The sequence below is a fragment of the Salvelinus alpinus genome, chromosome 2 (genome assembly GCF_045679555.1).
Source record: "Salvelinus alpinus chromosome 2, SLU_Salpinus.1, whole genome shotgun sequence".
Classification (NCBI taxonomy): domain Eukaryota; kingdom Metazoa; phylum Chordata; class Actinopteri; order Salmoniformes; family Salmonidae; genus Salvelinus; species Salvelinus alpinus.
In genome coordinates, this window is record NC_092087.1 from 112,800,481 (window position 1) to 112,825,679 (window position 25,199).

A 25,199-nucleotide genomic window follows, 5' to 3' on the forward strand; every position below is an offset into this window, starting at 1 on the left:
TTACTAAAGTATAATATCCCTGATAACAAATCATAATAACATTGGATTGATAGATGCATGGGCACACATATGTACATGTGTAGCATGTGACAATAACAGGATCATATCAAGGATGGCATCACAAATGAATACATAAATACCACTTGAAGCTTGATGATGAGTTGATCATTTGAATCAGCTGTGCAGTGCTGAGGCAAAAACAACAATTTGCCTCTGAGTCCCCAGGACTGAGAACCACTGCTCTTCATTGGGACCTCTTCATATGTAGACTGGCTTTCATAGCACTCTTTATCTGAGGACAGAAAACCTCACAAGAAACACACTTCATTATAGTCAAATTACACCACACTGAATATTATGTTACTATTATCTCCGTCCTCACTTCTAGGGACAGGAACTACACAAAAGTACCTTCCCTATCCAGAATAACCTCCTCTCTCACTGACAGTTGGGGCTGCTATCCTTTCACCCTCCATGGCTGTTAGCTAGCTACCTACAAATGCATTTGGAGTTTGTTTTTTACAGTGATAAATACATCAAGATAGCTAATATGAAGTTAGGTAGCTGGTGATATTTAATTCACTTAGCTAGCTATCTATACAGTATTTGAAGTTGGTTAGACAGCTAGCTAGCTCATTTAGCAGGTCATTTGAGTTAGCCTGCACTGTAGCTAGTTAGCTAATAATACATCGTTGTTTTTACATTTTCAAAATCTATTTCCTTACTTGAATAGGTTCTCCCAGCCATGTGGACAACTGGAAACAGGGCAGCAAAGTTTGTCCCCAGAGCGTTTTAGAGGATATTACTATTGAACTATGAACCCATTTAATAACCAGACCTTCATACAAACTTGCTCTGCTGAATTCTTGACGGAGTCACAACGGGCGGCCAAAGTGGCATCTAGTCCATCTGCTGACTGGACGCAGTTGAGTAAAATGTAGATTTAATGTTCAGACAAAAAGTTAAAGGGTAGGAAGCATGAGTTTTTACTCACCAGTGTAACAACACAGTGTGGTTAAAGACTTAGTAACTTAGTTGTAGTCACGATCAGGTTACCTATAAGTACAAACAGTTATGTTTTTTGTTTTAAATTTACAAAATTAAAATTACAAATTTACATTTTAAATGTTTTCTTTACTCAAGTATTACAATTGTTTTTTTAGGGGTGTAGGGTGGAAGCTGTCTCCGCGTAACAGGGAATTCCTGTTCTTCTGCTTCCTGTATAGGTCTGTGCTAAAGCCACACCCCTCCCTCTTTAGCAAAATGTCCAGATAACTTGTTTCATGCGCATCAAAGGTGAGGGTGAATTTCAGATGTTCACTGCTTGTATTGATGAAGGAGTGGAATCGATGAAGTTCCTCTGCTGTCCCCTGGAATAGAAGGAACACGTCATCAATGAAGACTTTTACACAGCCTGATAAGGTGCTAGAATGAATTGTTAGGGATGACAATCACATTCTTCTCTAACAACCCCACATACAGATTGGCATAATTAGATGCTACTTGTTAAACTACAATGACCATAATGCACTGCGTGTCTACTTGTCTTGTCTGTTTATTTTACACCTGCTTTTTTAAAAAAGAATAATGCAAGATAGTCAATGCTATCTGGGATCCTTGGGACATCCCTAACCTAGGAAGAACACTTCTACAGCCAGAGAGGTGAGAGGTCACACATGGTTTAGATGGTAAATATTTGTCCCCTTAGTGGTTTATCACGTAAGCAAAAGGGAATATGTTCCATCATCCATGTTTATTTACATTAGTACAAATTGTCCACTAATATTGGTGTAATTTCAAACCCCTTTTGGCTGTATGAAAGTTAATTTCCCCTCAGACACAAACATTTGTTCTTTGTGATTATGAAGGTAATTTGTGTAAAATGTACTTTTCCCCACTCATTCACCCCATCTATTTACATTGCTGATGCATATTCAGTGGCCTGACTGCATCCAGACTATGTCAAAGGCCCATCCTGGTAGATCTGAACCAAATGCAGCTTGGAGTGATCAGATGACAGAAGTCACATTTAGGTGCCAGGTGTAACTGAGGCCGTAGATGCTCCATATCCATTACTTTGAGTGTTTTATATAATATGACTAAATGTGTTTCTGTGTTGCAGGGGCAGTCAAGAAATGGAACAGCAAGGCCACAGAACATGACATAAGCAGAGCTGTGGGAGACCACCTCAAGCCCCTGGTAGAGCCGGGGGTGGTGTTTACCACTCCACCACACCTTCAGCAGGCTGGAAAAGTGATACTGATTTTTATATTCCGATGGACCAAGAGTCTGTTGATTGTCAGTCATTGGGTTCATTTGTTTTGCAATATGTTAAATTCAAATCAAGCTTTATTTACACAGCACATGTCAGACATGGATGCAACACAATGGCTTCACAGGAAAAAACAAAGAGAAATATTTAGTACATAAACATTAGAGGATAAAAAACAGAATAATAAGAACTGAAAGACTAATGAACATTGTAATGAATGAACAAGGAAATGCCATTGATTAAAATATAAACAATATGATGCTATATCCAACCCAACCCAAAATATAAGCTTGTTTTTTTAGGAGGGGTTCTGAAAGACATTATGGGGGTGTCCACTGGAAGTTGACTAGTAACAACAACTGGGACCTAAAAGACACCCACCATGAGACCCACTAAATCAGCCCAAGAAGAGGAAAACAAAAAGAAAAACCCACACCAAACTTACAGACAGGAAGCAAACCAAAAAGGTGGAGCAACTAAAGGTGTTGACTCTCCACATCTATCAAGACAACTGGAGCACTGGGCCAGACACTCTTAAATAGAACCTGGATCAGCTCAGGTGAAACACCTTCCCACTAACGAGATGGACAAGCCAGCACAGGTGTAACACATACTGACTAACGAGGTGACACCAATCAGTGCGTCCTACGTGCTAACGAGCTAGACGTGCTGAAGTCCAACCTCAAAACATAAATGGAAAAACCAAAAACTGTAACACCTTAAGAGAATACTCACCACCAACAGAAAACAACTTCCATGTCACATTATTATCAACTACAATGCTTCACCATCACCAATATAAACATGGTGTCTGTCTAACAACAATTAAAAACAATATTTATTTTTCCCACAAAGAAACCTAAAACTCACTAGCTTCTAGAACTCTCGTGTTCCTAAAACTCACTCACTTCAAGAACTCTGGTCCCCTTGGAAACGAGCCCAAACAAAACTCATCTCCAATACGGAAAAACAGTCAAAATAAATTGTGATCCATGGCAACGCGCTGGCTAAACGCAAAACACGAAACATTTTGACTGCCCCCCTTGAGACAATCAGCAACCAGGTTGTTCTCACCACAGACATGTCTGATTTCAAGAGGAAACTCCTGCAATATCCGTAGTAACTTTCCACCTCACTGCGGAGCTTCTCTCTCTTTTCAGAGTTCACTAGACAGGCATATTGTTGGATCTGGGCCCAGTCCCCAATGTCATGCTCTAGTACATTTGGGTTGGCACATCTGAGAATTAACCTTGATATTCTAAAAGCAGGGCAACAATGTCAATATAATTATCAGTTGGTTGCATAAATAATTATCATTACCAAATGTAACATGAAATGTAAATATGAAATATTTGGTTGCATAGTTGCTTGGTAGGATAGCCCAATGTCAAAACACAGTTTTAACATGTCCAAATCAATAACCAATATGCAGAAACAGTTTGGGATAAATTGAAAACCTAACGTGTGGTATATACACAAACATCTGCCACAATAATAATATTTTTTAAAACAAGCTCCTTATAAACTGCACAAGCACCAGAAACGCTGTTGTTTTGACAAGTAGCAATAAATCACTGATATTGATTAGGGGGGAAATCAGGTTGTAGGTGCTGTTGAAACTAACACAACTAAAAAAACACATGGAAATGGGAGATATCTTTCACCTCACTGGTTAGAGGACAACCTGCAGAAAACAGTCAGCTACATTTTGGAGTGATGCATTTAAATGTAGGGGTCGCTAAACAAACGAACACAACCCTTATTTGTCATCACTCATCGATATCATGTCAAAATTAATTGTGTGACAGAAGGGAGATGAGGTTACGCGTCCTGTTAAAACTAACAGCTCAAAAACCACACAGAATATGGGAATAATGTGTACATCCCTGATTAGAGGACAATTTGTAGAAAATAGATCGCTACATTTTGAAGTGTTGCATTTTGATTCAAGTGGGTCACCAACATGGTAAATGTAACACAGCTCTTTTTGTGTTAGTCACTTTTTGTTAAATCACATAAATAGTACTCTTCCAATTCAGAGCCTGGATTTCCCCCCTGAGGCTAATATCCATATCATGTTGAAATCAATAGAACAGGGGGCAAACATTTAGGCTTCTACATTGTGACATAATTTAAATACTCCTACTACAATGTTAAAACATTTTACATTGTGACATTAATTCATTGATATCATGAAACAACTCCATGTATTTTCTGATGTTTAATCAGAGATCTTTTATCAGTGTACCTCTTCCCACATTGATCACAGCTATGAGGTTTCTCTCCCGTGTGTGTTCTCTGGTGTGAAGTCAGCTGGCTAGATGTAGGAAACCTCTTCTCACAATGATTACAACTATAAGATTTATCTCCTGTGTGTGTTCTCTGGTGTACAGTCAGATTGCTAGATGTAGTAAAACTCTTCCCACATTGACCACAGGTATAAGATTTCTCTCCTGTGTGTATTCTCTGGTGTGATGTCAACTGGTCAGATCGACCAAAACTCTTTCCACATTGACCACAGCTATAAGGTTTATCTCCTGTGTGTGTTCTCTGGTGTACAGTCAGATTGCTAGATGTAGTAAAACTCTTCCCACATTGACCACAGGTATACGGTTTCTCTCCTGTGTGTGTTCTCTGGTGTATAGTCAGAGAGCCAGATGTAGTAAAACTCTTTCCACATTGACCACAGCTATAAGGTTTCTCTCCTGTGTGTATTCTCTGGTGTAGAGTCAGAGTGCCAGATTGACCAAAACTCTTCCCACATTGACCACAGCTATAAGATTTTTCTCCTGTGTGTGTTCTCTGGTGTAGAGTCAGAGTGCCAGATCGACCAAAACTCTTCCCACATTGATCACAGCTATAAGGTTTCTCTCCTGTGTGTATTCTCTGGTGTAGAGTCAGAGTGCCAGATTGACCAAAACTCTTCCCACATTGACCACAGCTATAAGATTTTTCTCCTGTGTGTGTTCTCTGGTGTAGAGTCAGAGTGCCAGATTGACCAAAACTCTTCCCACATTGACCACAGCTATAAGGTTTCTCTCCTGTGTGTATTCTCTGGTGTACAATAAGATGGCTAGATATATCAAAACTCTTCCCACATTGAGTACAGCTATAAGATTTATCTCCAGTGTGTGTTCTCTGGTGTGATGTCAGCTGGCCAGATCGACCAAAACTCTTCCCACATTGATCACAGCTATAAGGTTTCTCTCCTGTGTGTATTCTCTGGTGTAGAGTCAGAGTGCCAGATTGACCAAAACTCTTCCCACATTGACCACAGCTATAAGATTTTTCTCCTGTGTGTGTTCTCTGGTGTAGAGTCAGAGTGCCAGATTGACCAAAACTCTTCCCACATTGATCACAGCTATAAGATTTCTCTCCTGTGTGTGTTCTCTGATGTATCTTCAGATGGCCAGATGTAACAAAACTCTTTCCACATTGATCACAGCTATACGGTTTCTCTCCTGTGTGTGTTCTCTGGTGTATCTTCAGATGGCCAGATGTAACAAAACTCTTCCCACATTGACCACAGCTAAAAGGTTTCTCTCCTTTGTGTGTTCTCTGATGAATTTTAATTCCTGATGAGGAGGTGAATCTCTTCCCACAGTCAGAGCAGCAGTGAGATTTCTTCCCTGTGGATCTCTGCGGGTGTTTCTTGAGGTGTTCTGATGTGGAGAAACTCTTCTCTGCCTTGTCAGCATCATGAGGTTGTTGAGGCTCCCCAGAGGACCCACGATAGTCCCGTATCTCTCCTGTGTAAACAACAAAGTCAGACAGATGGTTAAAGGCCCACAACAGCGGAAATCCACTGTAAAAAGTGATGCCAACAGCGTAGCCATGATGTTGTACAACAATTGACGTCTGTAATGAATGTTCAAATTATTTGACAATTGTCTTAAAATGAGCAACAATAGTCATATTTTGTCTTGTTTTCACATTAGTAGTAACATCGATGATTGTAGGCTAGAAATAAGTTATTCATGTTGTTGAAACTCTAAGCAGTGTGCCAGACGACTTTTGGTCTCCAATATAGGCCCCTTTCTGTGTTTAATAAAATTGAGGCACGAGGGCGATGGACACATAATTTCAATGCAGAAACTCCTCCCTGCTAATGAGGACACCGATAGCCACTAGCATAGTCAGTGTAGTCAGCTGAGCTATCCCCATTGAGACCGTGTCTGTGCCTCGACCTAGGTTGGGCAAAACTAAACATGGCGGTGTTCGCCTTAGCAATCTCACTAGAATAAAGACCTCCTCCATGCCTGCCATTATTGAAAGAGATTGTGATACCTCACATCTCAAAATAGGGCTACTCAATATTAGAGCCCTCACTTCAAAGGCAGTTATAGTCAATGAACTAATCACTGATCATAATCTTGATGTGATTGCCCTGATTGAAACATGGCCAATCACATCTGTGTTAAATGAGGCCTCACCTCCTGGTTACACTAGTGACCATATCCCCCGTGCATCCCGCAAAGGCGGAGGTGTTGCTAACATTTATGATAGCAAATTTCAATTTACAAAAAAAAAATGACGTTTTCGTCTTTTGAGCTTCTAGTCATGAAATCTATGCAGCCTACTCAATCACTTTTTATAGCTACTGTTTACAGGCCTCCTGGGCCATATACAGCGTTCCTCTCTGAGTTCCCTGAATTCCTATCGGACCTTGTAGTCATAGCAGATCATATTCTAATTTTTGGTGATTTTAATATTCATATGGAGAAGTCCACAGACCCACTCCAAAAGGCTTTCGGAGCCATCATCGACTCAGTGGGTTTTGTCCAACATGTCTCTGGACCTACTCACTGCCACAGTCATACTCTGGACCTAGTTTTGTCTCATGGAATAAATGTTGTAGATCTTAATGTTTTTCCTCATAATCCTGGACTATCGGACCACCATTTTATTACGTTTGCAATCGCAACAAATAATCTGCTCAGACCAAGGATCATCAAAAGTCATGCTATACATTCTCAGACAACACAAAGATTCCTCGATGCCCTTCCAGACTCCCTCTGCTTACCCAAGGACGTCAGAGGACAAAAATCAGGTAACCACCTAACTGAGGAACTCAATTTAACCTTGCGCAATACCCTAGATGAAGTCGCACCCCTAAAAACATTTGTCATAAGAAACTAGCTCCCTGGTATACAGAAAATACCCAAGCTCTGAAGCAAGCTTCCAGAAAATTGGAACGGAAATGGCACCACAACAAACTGGAAGTCTTCCGACTAGCTTGGAAAGACAGTACCGTGCAGTATCGAAGAGCCCTCACTGCTGCTCGATCATCCTATTTTTCCAAGAAGTTAATTGAGGAAAATAAGAACAATCCAAAATGTATTTTTGGTAGTAATAAATTCATGAACTTCTTTGAGGAAAAGATCATGATCATTAGAAAGCAAATTACGGACTCCTCTTTAAATCTGCGTATTAATCCAAAGCAGTAGTCCTGAGTCTGCACAACTCTGCCAGGACCTAGGATCAAGGGAGACACTTAAGTGTTTTAGTATTATACCTCTTGACACAATGATGAAAATATTCATGGCCTCTAAACCTTCAAGCTGCATACTGGACCCTTTTCCAACTAAACAACTGAAAGAGCTGCTTCCTGTGCTTGGCCCTCCTATGTTGAACATAATAAATGGCTCTCTATCCAACGGATGTGTACCAAACACTAAAAATGGCAGTAATAAAGCCTCTCTTGAAAAAGCCAAACCTTGACCCAGAAAAATGTAAAAAAAACTATCGGTCTATATCGAATCTCCCATTCATCTCAAACATTTTTAGAAAAAGCCCGTTGCACAGCCTTCCTGAAGACAAACAATGTGTACGAAATGCTTCAGTCTGGTTTTAGACCCCATCATAGCACTGAGACTGCACTTGTGAAGGTGGTAAATTACCTTTTAATGGCGTCAGACTGAGGCTCTGCATCTGTCCTCGTGCTCCTAGACCTTAGTGCTGCTTTTGATACCATCGATCACCACATTCTTTTGGAGAGATTGGAAACCCAAATTGGTCTACACGGACAAGTTCTGGCCTTGTCTTATCTGTTGGAAAGATATCAGTTTGTCTCTGTGGATGGTTTGTCCTCTGACAAATCAACTGTAAATTTTGGTGTTCCTCACGGTTCTGTTTTAGGACCACTAGTTTTCACTATATATTCTACCTCTTGGTGATGTCATTCGAAAACATAATGTTAACTTAACGTTCACTGCTATGCAGATGACACAGCTGTACATTTCGATGAAACATGGTGAAGCCCCAAAATTGCCCTCGCTGGAAGCCTGTGTTTCAGACATAAGGAAGTGGATGGCTGAAAACGTTCTACTTTTAAACTCGGACAAAACAGAGATGCTTGTTCTAGGTCCCAAGAAACAAAGAGATCTTCTGTTGAATCTGACAATTAATCTTGATGTTTGCACAGTCGTCTCAAATAAAACTGTGAAGGACCTCGGCGTTACTCTCGACCCTGATCTCTCTTTTGACGAACATATCAAGACTGTTTCAAGGACAGCTTTTTTCCATCTACGTAACATTGCAATAATCAGACATTTTCTGTAGAAAAATGATGCAGAAAAATTCATCCATGCTTTTGTCCCTTCTAGGTTAGACTACTGCAATGCTCTACTTTCCGGCTATCCGGATAAAGCACTAAATAAACTTCAGTTCGTGCTAAATACGGCTGCTAGAATCTTGACTAGAACCCAAAAATGTGATCATATTACTCCAGTGCTAGCCACTCTACACTGGCTTCCTGTTAAGGCAAGGGCTGATTTCAAGGTTTTACTGCTAACCTCAAAAGCATTACATGGGCTTGCTCCTACCTATCTTTACGCTACGGTCACAAGATGCAGGCCTCCTAATTGTCCCTAGAATTTCTAAGCAAACAGCTGGAGGCAGGGCTTTCTCCTATAGATCTCCAATTTTATGGAATGGTCTGCCTACCCAAGTGAGAGACGCAGACTCAGTCTCAACCTTTAAGTCTTTATTGAAGAATAATCTCTTCAGTAGGTCCTATGATTGAGTGTAGTCCAGCCCAGGAGTGTGAAGGTGAACGGAAAGGCACTGGAGCAACGAACCGCCCTTGCTGTCACAGCCTGGCCGGTTCCACTCTCCACTGGGATTCTCTGCCTCTAACCCTATTACAGGGGCTGAGTCACTGGCTTACTGGTGCTATTCCATGCCGTGCCTAGGAGGGGTCCTTCACTTGAGTGGGTTGAGTCACTGACGTGATCTTCCTGTCTGGGTTGGCGCCCCCCCTTGGGTTGTGCCGTGGCGGAGATCTTTGTGGGCTATACTCGGCCTTGTCTCAGGATGGTAAGTTGGTGGTTGAAGATATCCCTCTAGTGGTGTGGGGGCTGTGCTTTGGCAAAGTGGGTGGGGTTATATCCTTCCTGTTTGGCCCTGTCCGGGGGTATCATCGGATGGGGCCACAGTGTCTCCTGACCCCTCCTGTCTCAGCCTCCAGTATTTATGCAGTAGTAGTTTGTGTCGGGGGGCTAGGGTCAGTCTGTTATATCTGGAATATTTCTCCTGTCTTATCCGGATTCCTGTGTGAATTTAAGTATGCTCTCTCTAATTCTCTTTTTCTCTCTTTCTTTCTTTCTCTCGGAGGACCTGAGCCCTAGGACCATGCCTCAGGACTACCTGGCATGATGACTCCTTGCTGTCCCCAGTCCACCTGGCCGTGCTGCTGCTCCAGTTTCAACTGTTCTGCCTGCGGCTATGGAACCCTGACCTGTTCACTGGACGTGCTACCTGTCCCAGACCTGCTGTTTTCAACTCTCTAGAGACAGCAGGAGCGGTAGAGATACTCTCAATGATCGGCTATGAAAAGCCAACTGACATTTACTCCTGAGGTGCTGACTTGTTGCACCCTCGACAACTACTGTGATTATTATTATTTGACCATGCTGGTCATTTATGAACATTTGAACATCTTGGCCATGTTCTGTTATAATCTCCACCCGGCACAGCCATAAAAGGACTGGCCACCCCTCATAGCCTGGTTCCTCTCTAGGTTTCTTCCTAGGTTTTGGCCTTTCTAGGGAGTTTTTCCTAGCCACCGTGCTTCTACACCTGCATTGCTTGCTGTTTGGGCTTTTAGGCTGGGTTTCTGTATAAGCACTTTGAGATATCAGTTGATGTAAGAAGGGCTATATAAATACATTTGATTTGATTTGATAGTTATGGATGTAGTATATCTGCCTGGAGCAAAAATGGTGAGCAAAGATTTTAGTTTTTTACAATGTATTCTGAATGGGAACGGGGGAAAACTCAGGGGAGTACCCTCCATTTCCAGGTTGCTTATGAGTGCATTTCACACTACTTTGGATTATAATTGTAAGGCTCGTTTGAATGTCCTGCTTAATATAATGTTTGTGTCATCGCAAATCAACCGCTTTGTACTTAAAAAACACTTCAACCTGTAAAATGCTCTTTGGCTTTCCCATCAGCCTGACAATGAGGGTTTGTACACTAAGTGTTTGCCAAATTGGCCATTTGGGTGTAGACAATAAAGATAAGATAATTTTTTATTTCACTTTCTTATTTCACCTTTACGCAGTTTAGAGTGTTGATTGAGGATGTAACTGTTGTTTATATTTAAATTGTATTTAATTAACTGTTGAATTTAAATGATGTCTCAATGTAGAATGTTTTTTTAAATTTAACCTTTATTTAACCAGGTAGGCAAGTTGAGAACAAGTTCTCATTTACAATTGCGACCTGGCAAAGATAAAGCAAAGCAGTTCGACACATACAACAACACAGTTACACATGGAGTAAAACAAACATACAGTCAATAATACAGTAGAAAAATAAGTCTATATACAATGTGAGCAAATGAGGTGAGATAAGGGAGGTGAAGACAAAAAAAGGCAATGGTGGCAAAGTAAATACAATATAGCAAGTCAAACACTGGAATGGTAGATTTGCAGTGGAAGAATGTGCAAAGTAGAGATATAAATAATGGGGTGCAAAGGAGCAAAAATAAAATAAATACAGTAGGGGAAGAGGTAGTTGTTTGGGCTAAATTAAAGATGGGCAATGTACAGGTGCAGTAATCTGTGAGCTGCTCTGACAGCTGGTGCTTAAAGCTAGTGAGGGAGATATAAGTCTCCAACTTCAGCGATTTTTGCAATTCATTCCAGTCATTGGCAGCAGAGAACTGGAAGGAAAGGTGGCCAAAGTAGGTGTTGGCTTTGGGGGTGACCAGTGAGATACACCTGCTGGAACGTGTGCTATGGGTGGGTGTTGCTATGGTGACCAGTGAGCTGAGTTAAGGCGGAGCTTTACCTAGCAAAGACTTATAGATGACCTGGAGCCAGTGGGTTTGGCGACGAATAAGTAGCGAGGGCCAGCCGACGAGAGCATACAGGTCGCAGTGGTGGGTGGTATATGGGGCTTTGGTGACAAAACGGGATGGCACTGTGATAGACTGCATCCAGCTTGCTGAGTAAAGCACTGAAGGCTATTTTGTAAATGACGTCGCCGAACTCAAGGATTGGAAGAATAGTCAGTTTGACGAGGGTATGTTTGGCAGCGTGAGTGAAGGAGGCTTTGTTGCGAAATAGGAAGGCGATTCTAGATTTAATTTGGGATTGGAGATGCTTAATATGAGTCTGGAAGGAGCATTTACAGTCTAACCAGACACCTAGGTATTTGTAGTTGTCCACATATTCTCCACAAGTCAGATCCGTCCAGAGTAGTGATGCTAGTCGGGCGGGCAGGTGCGGGCAGCGATCGGTTGAAGAGCATGCATTTAGTTTTACTAGCGTTTAAGAGCAGTTGGAGGCAACGGAAGGAGTGTTGTATGGCATTGAAGCTTGTTTGGAGGTTTGTTAACACAGTGTCCAAAGAAGGGCCAGATGTATACAGCATGGTGTCGTCTGCGTAGAGATGGATCAAGGAATCACCCGCAGCAAGAGCAACATCGTTGGTATATACAGAGAAAAGAGTTGGCCCGAGAATTGAACCCTGTGGTACCCCCATAGAGACTGCCAGAAGTCCATACAACAGGCCCTCCGATTTGACACACTGAACTCTATCTGAGAAGTAGTTGGAGAAACCAAGGCTATTGAGTCTGCCGATAAGAATACGGTGATTGACAGAGTCGAAAGCCTTGGCCAGGTTGATGAAGACGGCTGCACAGTACTGTCTCTTATCGATGGCGGTTATGATATCGTTTAGGACCTTGAGCGTGGCTGAGGTGCACCCGTGACCAGCTCGGAAACCGGATTGCACAGCGGAGAAGGTACGGTGGGATTCAAAATGGTTGGTAATCTGTTTGTTAACTTGGCTTTTGAAGACTTTAGAAAGGAAGGACAGGATGGATATAGGTCTGTAACAGTTTGGGTCTAGAGTGTCACCCAATTTGAAGAGGGGGGTGACCGCGGATAAGAGAGGTTGCATCTCTGGAGGCACTAGTTATGCTAGGTGAGGTCACCGCATGTGTGGGAGAAGGGACAAAAGAGTTCTCTGAGGCATGTTGAGTGGGACTAGGGGCTCCGCAGTAAAATAAAACAATGATAACTACCCTAAACAACAGTATACAAGGCATATTGACATTAGAGACATAATGTGAGGCATGAAGCAATCACAGGTGTTGATTGTGAGAGCTAGCTAAGACAACAACGGGTAAGACAACAGTTAATCAGCTAAGACAACAACAACACGTAAAATGGCAATGAATGGGCAGAGAGGGTCAGTTAACTACACACAGGGCCTGAGTTCAAGGCTGGGGCCGACAGATAAACAAAATGGAGTACCGTGATTAATGAACAGTCCAGCAGGCATCAGCTATGTAGACAAGTGATCATAGGGTCCGGTGAACAGCAATATATGAACTAGGGAAGCCTTTAGGTAGTCATTACTATGCTAGCCGGGAGATGCGCCTGGCTCGAGGCTAACTGGTGCTAGCGTCGGGACAAGGGCATTAGCCACTATAGCCACTCCAGGGCATCCGGTGCAAAGGTCCAGAGCTTACGGCAGGAATCCGGTGATGTAGTGGCTTCTAGTCGTGTTAGTGAAGAGTCTGGGAGACATCAGCTGTGTAGCTGAGTGATCATAGGGTCCACTTTGCAGGCCAGGAGATGGGCCTGGCTCAAGGTTAGCTTCGGGGCTAGGCCACTCGGTGGCAGCTAGCTAGCTGCGATTATCCGGTGTAATGGTCCAGAGCTTACGGCAGGAATACGGTGATGTAGTGGAGAAAAACAGTCCGATATGCTCAGGGTTGATATCGCGCTGTGCAGACTGGCAGGTATTATCCAGGCTAAAAGCGGCTGGTGTCTGAGCTAAAATGGTAAAGGACACTAGCAGTGGCTAACAATGACTAAATAACTAGTAGCTAATTAGCTGGTTAGCTTCTGATGGCTAGTTGCTGATGGAGGTTCTAGCTATTAGGTGTAAAAAAATAGCAGATCCGTATCACATTTTGTGAGGCGGGTTGCCGGAAGGTATATTTAATTTAAACATGGAAAAATATTTAAATATATTGCAATAGATACAAAAAATTACAGAAAAAAACATTTACAACAGCAAACAGGTCATACTGCGACGCCATCTTGGATTGCAAGATGACTCAGCTAAAAAACATTGGATATAGCAAACTCTGAAATGATTTAGCATTTCTGTGCCCATGAAAACTGTTTTCCCAGCGTAACATAAGGAGCCACTAAATGATACATAGTTCGAGTGCATTTCAGAAAACAAAAAAAACTGTCCCACAGCAAGATCCCTTATTTAAGTTGAAGTTCATCATATGACAAGCCATGTTAACCATGTTAATGACAAGCTATGACAAGCGTAACGTTATGACTATAACTCCTGTTCCCTGAAGGAGGGAAACTAGGTACAACATACTATTCAATTCACGCCTCGGGTTTATTCCTTAAATCTAATACCGCTCTTCACCGACCAGGAAGGGGTGGGGCCAATCAGGTTTTGCACCTCGTTTCCCTCCTTCAGGGAACAGTAATTATAGTGTTTGGTTCTAATTATTCAGAGTAAACAACTCACGGACACTAGAGAAGCTGAACCAGGTTTAATTCTCCCCAAAGGGTCGTTACTCACGGACACTAGAGAAGCTGAACCAGGTTTAACTCTTCCCAAAGGGTCGTTACTCACGGACACTAGAGAAGCTGAACCAGGTTTAATTCTTCCCAAAGGGTCGTTACTCACGGACACTAGAGAAGCTGAACCAGGTTTAATTCTTCCCAAAGGGTCGTTACTCACGGACACTAGAGAAGCCGAACCAGGTTTAACTCTTCCCAAAGGGTCGTTACTCACGGACACTAGAGAAGCCGAACCAGGTTTAATTCTCCCCAAAGGGTCGTTACTCACCGACACTAGAGAAGCTGAACCAGGTTTAATTCTCCCCAAAGGGTCGTTACTCACGGACACTAGAGAAGCTGAACCAGGTTTAATTCTCCCCAAAGGGTCGTTACTCACGGACACTAGAGAAACTGAACCAGGTTTAATTCTCCCCAAAGGGTCGTTACTCACGGACACTAGAGAAGCTGAACCAGGTTTAATTCTTCCCAAAGGGTCGTTACTCACGGACACTAGAGAAGCTGAACCAGGTTTAATTCTTCCCAAAGGGTCGTTACTCACGGACACTAGAGAAGCTGAACCAGGTTTAATTCTTCCCAAAGGGTCGTTACTCACGGACACTAGAGAAGCTGAACCAGGTTTAATTCTTCCCAAAGGGTCGTTACTCACGGACACTAGAGAAGCTGAACCAGGTTTAATTCTTCCCACAGGGTCGTTACTCACGGACACTAGAGAAGCTGAACCAGGTTTAATTCTCCCCAAAGGGTCGTTACTCACGGACACTAGAGAAGCTGAACCAGGTTTAATTCTCCCCAAAGGGTCGTTACTCACGGACACTAGAGAAGCTGAACCAGGTTTAATTCTCCCCAAAGGGTCGTTACTCACGGACACTAGAGAAGCTGAACCAGGTTTAATTCTTCCCAAAGGGTCGTTACTCACGGACACTAGAGAAGCTGAACCAGGTTTAATTCTTCCCAAAGAGTCGTTACTCACGGACACTAGAGAAGCTGAACCAGGTTTAATTCTCCCCAAAGGGTCGTTACTCACGGACACTAGAGAAGCTGAACCAGGTTTAATTCTTCCCAAAGGGTCGTTACTCACGGACACTAGAGAAGCTGAACCAGGTTTAATTCTCCCCAAAGGGTCGTTACTCACGGACACTAGAGAAGCTGAACCAGGTTTAATTCTCCCCAAAGGGTCGTTACTCACGGACACTAGAGAAGCTGAACCAGGTTTAATTCTTCCCAAAGGGTCGTTACTCACGGACACTAGAGAAGCTGAACCAGGTTTAATTCTCCCCAAAGGGTCGTTACTCACGGACACTAGAGAAGCTGAACCAGGTTTAATTCTCCCCAAAGGGTCGTTACTCACGGACACTAGAGAAGCTGAACCAGGTTTAATTCTTCCCAAAGGGTCGTTACTCACGGACACTAGAGAAGCTGAACCAGGTTTAATTCTCCCCAAAGGGTCGTTACTCACGGACACTAGAGAAGCTGAACCAGGTTTAATTCTCCCCAAAGGGTCGTTACAGCCGTAGTTCAGACAACAACATGTTCTCACCATCACAAGTATATACACCCCACTTTGGACACTCCTCCTTCTCTCCAATCCTTACATCTTCTGGGTCGACAGGAAGAGGGTAACAGGATACTAAACCCTTATTACTCCCTTCAGGGGATCTGACCTCAACCCCTCCTTCAACTAATCCAGAGGATAACAGGATACTAAACCCTTATTACTCCCTTCAGGGGATCTGACCTGACCTCAACCCTTCCTTCGCCTAATCCACAGATGTCCATCCGCTTCCCCTATAGCAATCCTGTGATCTCCTCCCGTCCACCCAGCACATTCCACAGCCACTGTCTTTCTACAGATCTCACCCCTTTATATACTCTGCGTCTGATCTATCATGTCTTTAACCTTTTGTCAATAGGGGGAGCTGTTAGCATTATTTTTTTTTTTACATTTCCAAATTAAACTGCCTCGTACTCAATTCTTGATCGTACAATATGCATATTATTGTTATTATTGGATAGAAAACAGTCTATAGTTTCTATAGGAGTTGAAATTTTGTCTCTGAGTGGTACAGAACAATTTCTACAGCACTTTTCATGACAGGGTTCAGATTTCAGAAATTTTTACCTCTGATCTGGGGTCTGTTTATAAGGCCACAGTGAATGCTATGAAGAAACCGACACTACCTACGTCTTCCTCTGGGTGTCTGTACGTCATCACGTTTTCAATGATGTCGATGGGACGTTCACAGCCATTATAAATGACAAAAATGTACAGAGACCCCTCTTTCTCAACGTGCGCCTCAAGCGTGAAGGCCATCGGACCTGCCTCGTTCCAAATCGTTTTCTAACCAGCAGTATTTCTCCGGTCATGTTTTCAGTCGTTATAGTTGTTAAAAACATCATAAGGTAGTGAATTTTAACCGTTTTATAGCAATTTATATCCGTTTAGTGCGATTCTGAGGAATTTATTTGTCGTGCACTTTCTAGCTTTGGGAACGTTTCGCGGTCTCGGTCGTTGTTAGTGGACATTTCGAAGGACAGAGGACATCTATCGACCAAAAGACGTTTATAACATAGAAAGGATACATTGCCCAAGAATATGATGGAAGATCAGCTCAAAGTAAGCAATATTTAATATGATAAACCGTGTTTCTGTCGAAATATTTTAAACGCATTTTTCGCCATTTTGTTTTGTATAGCTTCACTTGGCCAACCCTGTATTGAAAAGTAAGGATAATTTTAAAAATGTAAATCAGCGGTTGCATTAAGAACTAATTTGTCTTTCGATTCCTGTCAACCCTGTATTTTTTAGTCAAGTATATGATTAGCTTTTAATTAAACTAGATCACTCTGATAGATGACGTCAGACATATTGAGGCTTGATTTCCTAGTATTTTTATTGTGTAACCACGGTTTTGTATGGCTAAATATGCACCTTTTCGAACAAACTGTATATGTATGTTGTAAAATGATGTTACAGGAGTGTCATCGGAAGAATTCTGAGAAGGTTAGTGAAAAAATTAATATCTTTTGGCGGTGATTACGTTATAGCGCTCTTTGGCTGGAATCGATGCTCTGGTAACGTTTTCACATGTAGTATGCTAACTTATCGATTTATTGTGTTTTCGCTGTAAAACGCTTAGAAAATCTGAAATATTGTCTGGAATCACAAGATCTGGGTCTTTCCATTGCTATGCTTTGTCTATTCTTATGAAATGTTTTATGATGAGTAAATTGGTCATACACGTTGCTCTATCTAGTAATTCTAGTCGATTTGCGATGGTCGGTGCAATTGTAAACTGTGATTTCTACCTGAAATATGCACTTTTTTCTAACAAAAACTATCCTATACCATGAATATGTTATCAGACTGTCATCTGAAGAGGTTTTTTCTTGGTTAGTGGATATCAATATCTTAGTTGAGCCGAATTGGTGATAGCACCTGAAGGAGTAAGAAACTGATGGAGTTAGAATAGTGGTGTATTTTGCTAACGTGTTTAGCTAATAGATTTACATATTTTGTCTTCCCTGTAAAACATTTTAAAAATCTGAAATGGTGGCTTTATTCACAAGATCTGTATCTTTCATCTGGTGTCTTGGACTTGTGATTTAATGATATTTAGATGCTACTATCTACTTCTGAAGCTATGCTATCTATGCTAATCAGTGTGTGGGGGGTGGGGGGTGCTCCCGGATCCGGGTTTCTGAGGCAGTAAAAGTTAATATCTCAATGTAGTTTAGAATCCAAAAGTCATAAAGTTACATTCCCTTCGTCGGTCAACTTCGGTACAACATACTATGGGAAAAGACAATCATTCCCCATGCCGACGCAAATGGATACTAAATGAAACGGCCCCTGGCAGACCACCCAGACCTCATTGTCTTTTGTTTGAAACACTCCTGTCAATGTTGAGTAAGGACGCACACCTAATTACGCATATAGAAGTAGGACTAGTCTACCTGATTACACATATAGAAGTAGGACTAGTCTACCTGTCCTGAGCACAAATGTAGGCCTATAAATGTGCCCATTTGGGGGATGTCTGATAGTATTTCAGATTGTCTTAACGCACCACCACTAATGAGTTGTGGAGCTTCTCAAAGCAACTTTTTGCTTTATTCATCTCAAACAGCAAGTAAACAAAGTCTAATCAAAATCAATTGCGTACGACAATAGTTCCTCAAAGTATTTTCGTAAAATATTTCCACTCTGCATGAAAGGAAAAAAATGTAATTCTCTGATCCAGTGGAAATGTCATAAAATACCTGATTACTTCTTATCCTTTGCACAAATAACCAACAGCTGTGTCTGTCCCGAACTCACTGGCGCGGGAAACTCTGAGGGCCCAGAATATTTTATACAATGTCGCAAGCTTGCTATCACAAGTTTCGGAGGACCCAGTTGATAGTTGATACAATGTTTCAAGTTTGTTGTAGACAGGCCATGAGCAGCCAATGTGATTTCTAGGATATTTATTTTTATCAGGATATATTTTCTACCTGCAGAATGCATTGTTTTTATTTGTTATGTCGGCTATTTTTTTACATAGTTGGCAATGAAAGTTACTTTTAGATTTGTAAAATTTTCATTTAGATTTAGATAGAATGTAGATTAATCACAGACAATAATTTTGAGATACTATTATAAATTAAATGAAACTGTTCCACAAAAATGTGCATATGAAAATCATAACTGGCACGCAGATCGGTAGAAATGATCAGATACATTGTCACTCTAAATGGAAAAGTTTGACGACCGCTGGTGTAGTTAATTACTGAAAACTTCAGGAGCATAACGACAGAATTTACAAAGTCCAGTAGCAGCCGGAGTTTTTCTCGGTTATATTGACGACTGGCTCCCTCGAGTAACTTGTGTATCTGTAATTATTTAATCAAACAGCATGCTTAAAGCATCAGACAACTTAAAGCAACAACTTTGAGAAGGGTTTAAAACAAAGGTTTCAAACCAATTCATGAATGTAATTGCATCTAGGTATGTCTTGCCTTTAAAGTAAGGGCATGAAAAAAAATTGCTGAATATTATACAATGACTTATCAACAGCTCTAATAATTTGCCTCCACAGGAAATCTTCACTGGCAATTCTAGAATATACTATATAGCCTAGTAACCTGGTTAAACTATCATTATGACATCATGGATGAATTCTAGAATATACTATATAGCCTAGTAACCTGGTTAAACTATCATTATGACATCATGGATGAATTCTAGAATATACTATATATCCTAGAAACCTGGTTAACCTATCATTATGACAACATGGATGAATTCTAGAATATACTATATAGCCTAGTAACCTGGTTAAACTATCATTATGACATCATGGATGAATTCTAGAATATACTATATAGCCTAGAAACCTGGTTAAACTATCATTATGACATCATGGATGAATTCTAGAATATACTATATAGCCTAGAATTATGTTTAAAACAATAATTTTGACCTCATGGATGGCCAGTCTTTGTATTCATAGTGTAGTGAATTCAGGGGATAGCCTGAAGGTTGCTACAACGGCTTTCTCTATGAATTTGAGAGTGGTTACATTTCTCCAGCCCCCATCCCTCAGCTGTTTACCAAACCAAGTTTCTGAGCAGCCATTTTGTTGCGGTTTTAAAAAATCATTCCACCACTGTTTTGGTAATAAGAGAAATGTAACTACTTTCAAATTCATAGAGAGACCATCCATGATATCAACATTATAGTTTTAACCTTGTTGAGGCGATACAGTGTTGGTTTACATTGTTTCTAAACATTGGAGTAAAAAAAGCTTATTTTGTGTTCTGATGGGGTAAACAGTTGAACTAAGCTCATGAGGCATGTGTTATATTCTTCAAGAATCAATGGCTATATATAAATAATTTAAAAGTCCAAAAATGGATGTAGCAATTTCATATTTCCCCTTTAACGCCACACATCAGTTCAACAACTGCTGAGTTTGGTATTTAAGACAGTACTTACTAGTATTAATCAGGACGCTGTTTCTCAAAACCATCTTACGGCTAATTTCATCGTGTGATGCCTTAAGATGCGTTTGGGAAACCGGCCTCAGACATCCAGTTTCCTCCTCGTTCTCCTTTTTCGATGTGACAGTCATCTCCCCTTCCTCCTCTTTCACTCCAAATACTGCATCATCCCATTTCTCTTCCTCTTCTTTTACTGTAACACCCTCTACTTCTTGTTTTACTGTGACATCCTCCTCTTCCTTCTCCTCTTTCACTAGAAAGATCAGAGCTTCTTTCTCCGTCCTGCAGATATTATCTTTAGCAGGAGAAGAGTAGCTTAGTGACCGCATGGTCGGGGATGTTTGCTAGCTAGGCTAATGCTAACTTAACCAGCCCGCCAGCTGACTAATAACAACAACACCGTAATTATGAAATTAAATCGGATAACTAACTAGACGACAGAAGTGGTTTTAAAACACAGTGGCTAATAAAAAAACGAAAGCGTCTAAAGAGCTTTATTGGTTCGTCTATTTTGTCTAGCAAGCTCCCGAGGTGGCTGACGAACTGTTGCTGCTGCTGAAAGAAGCGTTCCGTCCACTAGATTATACGTCACACCAACAGCGTCGCCTTAAATTCCCACACCGCCAACTGCTGACTGGATTGGGTAGTTGAGTAAAATGTATATTTAATTTTCAGACAAAAAGTTAAAGGGTAGGAATCATAGACGTCGCTAGTCCTAAAATATTAATTACCCCCCCCCTAAATAAATCAATATCAGTCAATATATATTTTCTGTGATTTCTTATTTTCGTCAACCGTTCCATCGCATCTTAAACTTTTTAGCGGCCGGCACTAGGACCGGGGGGGCTGCTGCTGCGCTAGTGACTGTTAGACTTTCTTCAGCAAAGATATAGTAGAACTGAACTGAATCAAAGATGGTGGACAGAAATACTAGGCGAGAGGGGTACGCCTACACAGAACTGAACTAGAGCAAAGATGGCGGACAGAAATACTAGGAGAGAGGGGTACGCCTACACAGAACTGAATCAAAGATGGCTGACAGAAATACTAGGAGAGAGGGGTACCCCTACACAGAACTGAACTGGATCAAAGATGGCGAACAGAAATACTAGAACAGAGGAGTACCCCTACACAGAACTGAACTGAATCAAAGATGGCGAACAGAAATACTAGAAGAGAGGGGTACCCCTATGTAGCAGTGTGATGTTGTTCCCCTAGATTACGCACCAAATTGCACACAAGGACCAATTCAAATAGGCCAGGTCAAGAGGGGATGTTAATAATTTGATAATAATAATAATAATTCAGTGTAATTTTTTTATTTAATTAAAGCTGCATAGCTAATGTTTTTATTTGGTGTACAAACACTTTTTCATACCAATATTGTACATACATGTGATTGTAAAAGTTTTGTATATTTTGGTTTGGCCCATCGCGGGTTATCTGTATTTCCATACCCCTTTATCGTTCTCTTTTGCTTGACCTTCGGCTAGCAAGGGCAAATAAAAAGATTTCAACGAGCAGACCGTCAGTTGTGGCAGCGTCCTAATTAAAAGTACACAACGCAGAATGAACCACGCAACACCTACACAGAACTGAATCAAAGATGGCGGACAGAAATACCAGGAGAGAGGGGTACTAAGATGGAAGCAAATGTAAGGGATTATAACGTCAAAACGAATCATGCAAAAACATGTACAGTTGACATGTTTAGTTAATGTAGAGACAAACGATTATGCATTTTTTTTATCATAAAGTTCATTTCCAAAAATCGTGATTTAGCAAGCTAGCTGACTAGCTAACATTAGCCAGTTAGCTGACTAGCTTTATGGGTGTTGTGACATGAGTATGACATTGTAATTCTGGTTGTTTTAGGTACTCCTGAAACAACCAGCAAACCAGGCTCTCGTTTTGTGAAACAGTGGATGTATAGAATCTAGCTAGCTGAAGAATTTACTGCAAATTGAATGTACAATTTTGTAAGCTTTCCTTGCTGATATTTGCCATGCAGATAGATGAAATCACGTAGCTAGCTATGTTCTTGCTTATTGTGCAGTGGATGATTAAAATCCCTGTATGCCCATGGATGTGTAGCTAGCTATCTAGCCGATCTGTGTATGGACCCAAACGTTTGGTATACATATTAGTTCAGAACCTAGCTATGAACCTCAGCTATCATAGCCAGTTGTATCAACTTCAAAACAGCCTGAATGACATTAATGAAGCCTATGGATTGAGTAGAATATAATATCATGTTGTACCAAGGATGCAAGTCGTATATACATGTAGTTATTACCATGCATGAGATCCCCACATTGTAGCCTGTACATTTAATATATTCACTGATCATGTACTCTACCTTGGCAAATAAAGGTGCAGTTTAAGTATGAATGTCTTTGAGATGATTTTTCAGTCATATCCAATACCAGGAGTATCAAATTCCAGTCTTTGAATGACGCTGTGTCTGCATGTATGTATTACAATTCTACACTTCAACAGTGTTTACCAATCTTGGTCCTGGGACATCAATGGTTACACTATGTAACTAATAGACTAGAAACAGGATTTAACTAGTTAATTCATATATACAGAAATAGAATTAAAAAAACAGAACACTACACTTCCTATGCATCATGTAAATACTCTTAACACCGGTTCATCTCAACATCTAATGCCCTTCATCTGCATTGATCTGATAAACACAGGATAGGTGGAGTATTTCCTCACATTACACTTCATTTCAACCAGTAGAGAATGTGAAACGCTTGATTGAAAAGCTCATTATACAAGTTTCAATCTGTCCTTCAATGCACATCTGTTGTGCATTATAAAAACAGAGGAAGAAAGAGGAGGTGGAGAGAGAGGTGTAAAAGACAGAAAGGGGAAGAGGTAAGCACAGGAGCAGGGAAGGCAGCACATGATTAACGAATCACAGTGCTACCTAAATATTCTCTCAGTTCATCACAACTACATAATAGTGTCTCTAGTCGGCCCAAAGGTTATCTTAAAAGCAGGTGAGGTGGCGATGATGGGACTGGGGGTTGGCATCCTCTCACATCAAAACATATCTGTAGGAGGCCAGTAGGAGGCACTCTTTCCTCTGGTCTAAAAAAAATATCCCCCAATGGCCCAGGGCAGTGATTGGGGACACTGCCCTGTGTAGGGTGCCGTCTTTCGGATGGGACGTTAAACGGGTGTCCTGACTCTCTGAGGTCATTAAAGATCCCATGGCACTTATCGTAAGAGTAGGGGTGTTAACCCCGGTGTCCTGGCTAAATTCCCAATCTTGCCCTCAAACCATCAAGGTCACCTAATAATCCCCAGTTTACAATTGGCTCATTCATCCCCCTCCTCTCCCCTGGAACTATTCCCCAGGTCGTTGCTGCAAATGAGAACGTGTTCTCAGTCAACTTAAAACTTTCTGCAGATGAGAGAGAGAGCATGTTTAAGCCTTGTGTTTTTATTTTTTTATTCTAACATTGTTAGTCATCAATCAGGAGGTGAAATGCAAAACTGACCTGGGATCATTAACTCTGGGACTACTGCATCTATCTGTATTTCAATGTAAAGCATCTCTTTAATAATACTTCCTGTATAATATAAACTGACCTGGGATCATTAACTCTGGGACTACTGCATCTATCTGTATTTCAATGTAAAGCATCTCTTTAATAATACTTCCTGTATAATATAAACTGACCTGGGATCATTAACTCTGGGACTACTGCATCTATCTGTATTTCAATGTAAAGCATCTCTTTAATAATACTTCCTGTTGACCTGAACAAGTGACCTCTCACCTCTGATCATGCTGTGCCCTCGATGTAGCCTGTTCAGATGCAGGAGGGGTTCACCGACACAGCTGATATAACCTAGAGGATTTAGGGAGAAGGGGAGAGAGGGATGAAGTGAAGGAGAGAGACTTATTGAGAAAATAAGGTAGTTAAAGCCACAGTGTTCAACAGGAATCTGTGTGTGGCCTCACCTGATGTCCACACCACACTAAGTGGCTGCAGAGTACTTTATGCTGAAAAACATGAACGGACCCATAAGGACAAACAATATAGCGTAGTTATAGAAATAATGAAGTGTCTTACTATTCTCCATGGTTGGCCCTCTTGCCTATTCTTTGAAGGTGGAAGGAGCCACAGTTATACACCTGAACCTGCTTACTGCACAACACAATCCATCAATCAGATTGATACATGAGTGTGTAGGTGTGTGTTATAGGGTGTCTAATTGCTCTACATTTCTTCAATATTAGTGATTTAAAACAGCCTGTTTTGTTTTTGCACAGACATCACACCCTTACCTAAACATCACCCTCACCTGAGAAGTGGAAATCAAAGGGAGAGAAACTGTGAATTGAATAACTGCAGTTGACATAGCTAAGTAAATGGAAGAATATTCTCATTGCAATGTGGATGGCTCTTAAAAGAGCCTTTGGTTGTGCATAGTGTAGTCTATGGTGTTGCCAGGGAACAGCACCCTCTTAAAAGAGCCTTTGGTTGTGCATAGTGTAGTCTATGGTGTTGCCAGGGAACAGCACCCTCTTAAAAGAGCCTTTGGTTGAGCGTAGTGTAGTCTATGGTGTTGCCAGGGAACAGCACCCTCTTTGAAGAAGTAGGAGGTGAAGATCTCCTGCACACGGATTGCCTCTTGCTGTGTTGTTGGACCCCATCCTTGAAACATCCTGCAGAGCAGCAGACTCCTCCTCTGGGACACGGCGGCGAGCTGTAGATCCCCTCCTGGTCCTCGTGTCCATCCTCATGAAGTTACGCAGGACACAGGTAGCCTTCACACATCTGAATTGCTCCAGGAGGCAGTCCCAGATGACCCTGGTCACCCAACCTTGCAGTGCCCTACACGTT

General features: G+C 41.4%; 3 protein-coding genes across 4 annotated transcripts in view; 1 reads left to right on the plus strand and 2 right to left on the minus strand.

Moving 5' to 3' along the window:
• Window positions 1–25,199, plus strand: part of LOC139549612 (zinc finger protein 664-like) — a 438,201-nt gene that overhangs the window by 25,183 nt on the left and 387,819 nt on the right. The gene's annotated exons all lie outside the window — the stretch shown is intronic.
• LOC139549671 (uncharacterized) overlaps window positions 1–25,199 on the minus strand; it is a 520,909-nt gene that overhangs the window by 1,899 nt on the left and 493,811 nt on the right. The window lies entirely within an intron of this gene.
• On the minus strand, window positions 2,334–20,657 carry LOC139552340 (zinc finger protein ZFP2-like). The gene is made up of 2 exons (XM_071363980.1): window positions 20,406–20,657; window positions 2,334–5,755 (listed from the first exon to the last, which is right to left on the minus strand). Exons 1-2 carry the CDS (start codon window positions 20,655–20,657, stop codon window positions 4,463–4,465), a joined length of 1,545 nt encoding a protein of 514 aa, XP_071220081.1. The 3' UTR covers window positions 2,334–4,462.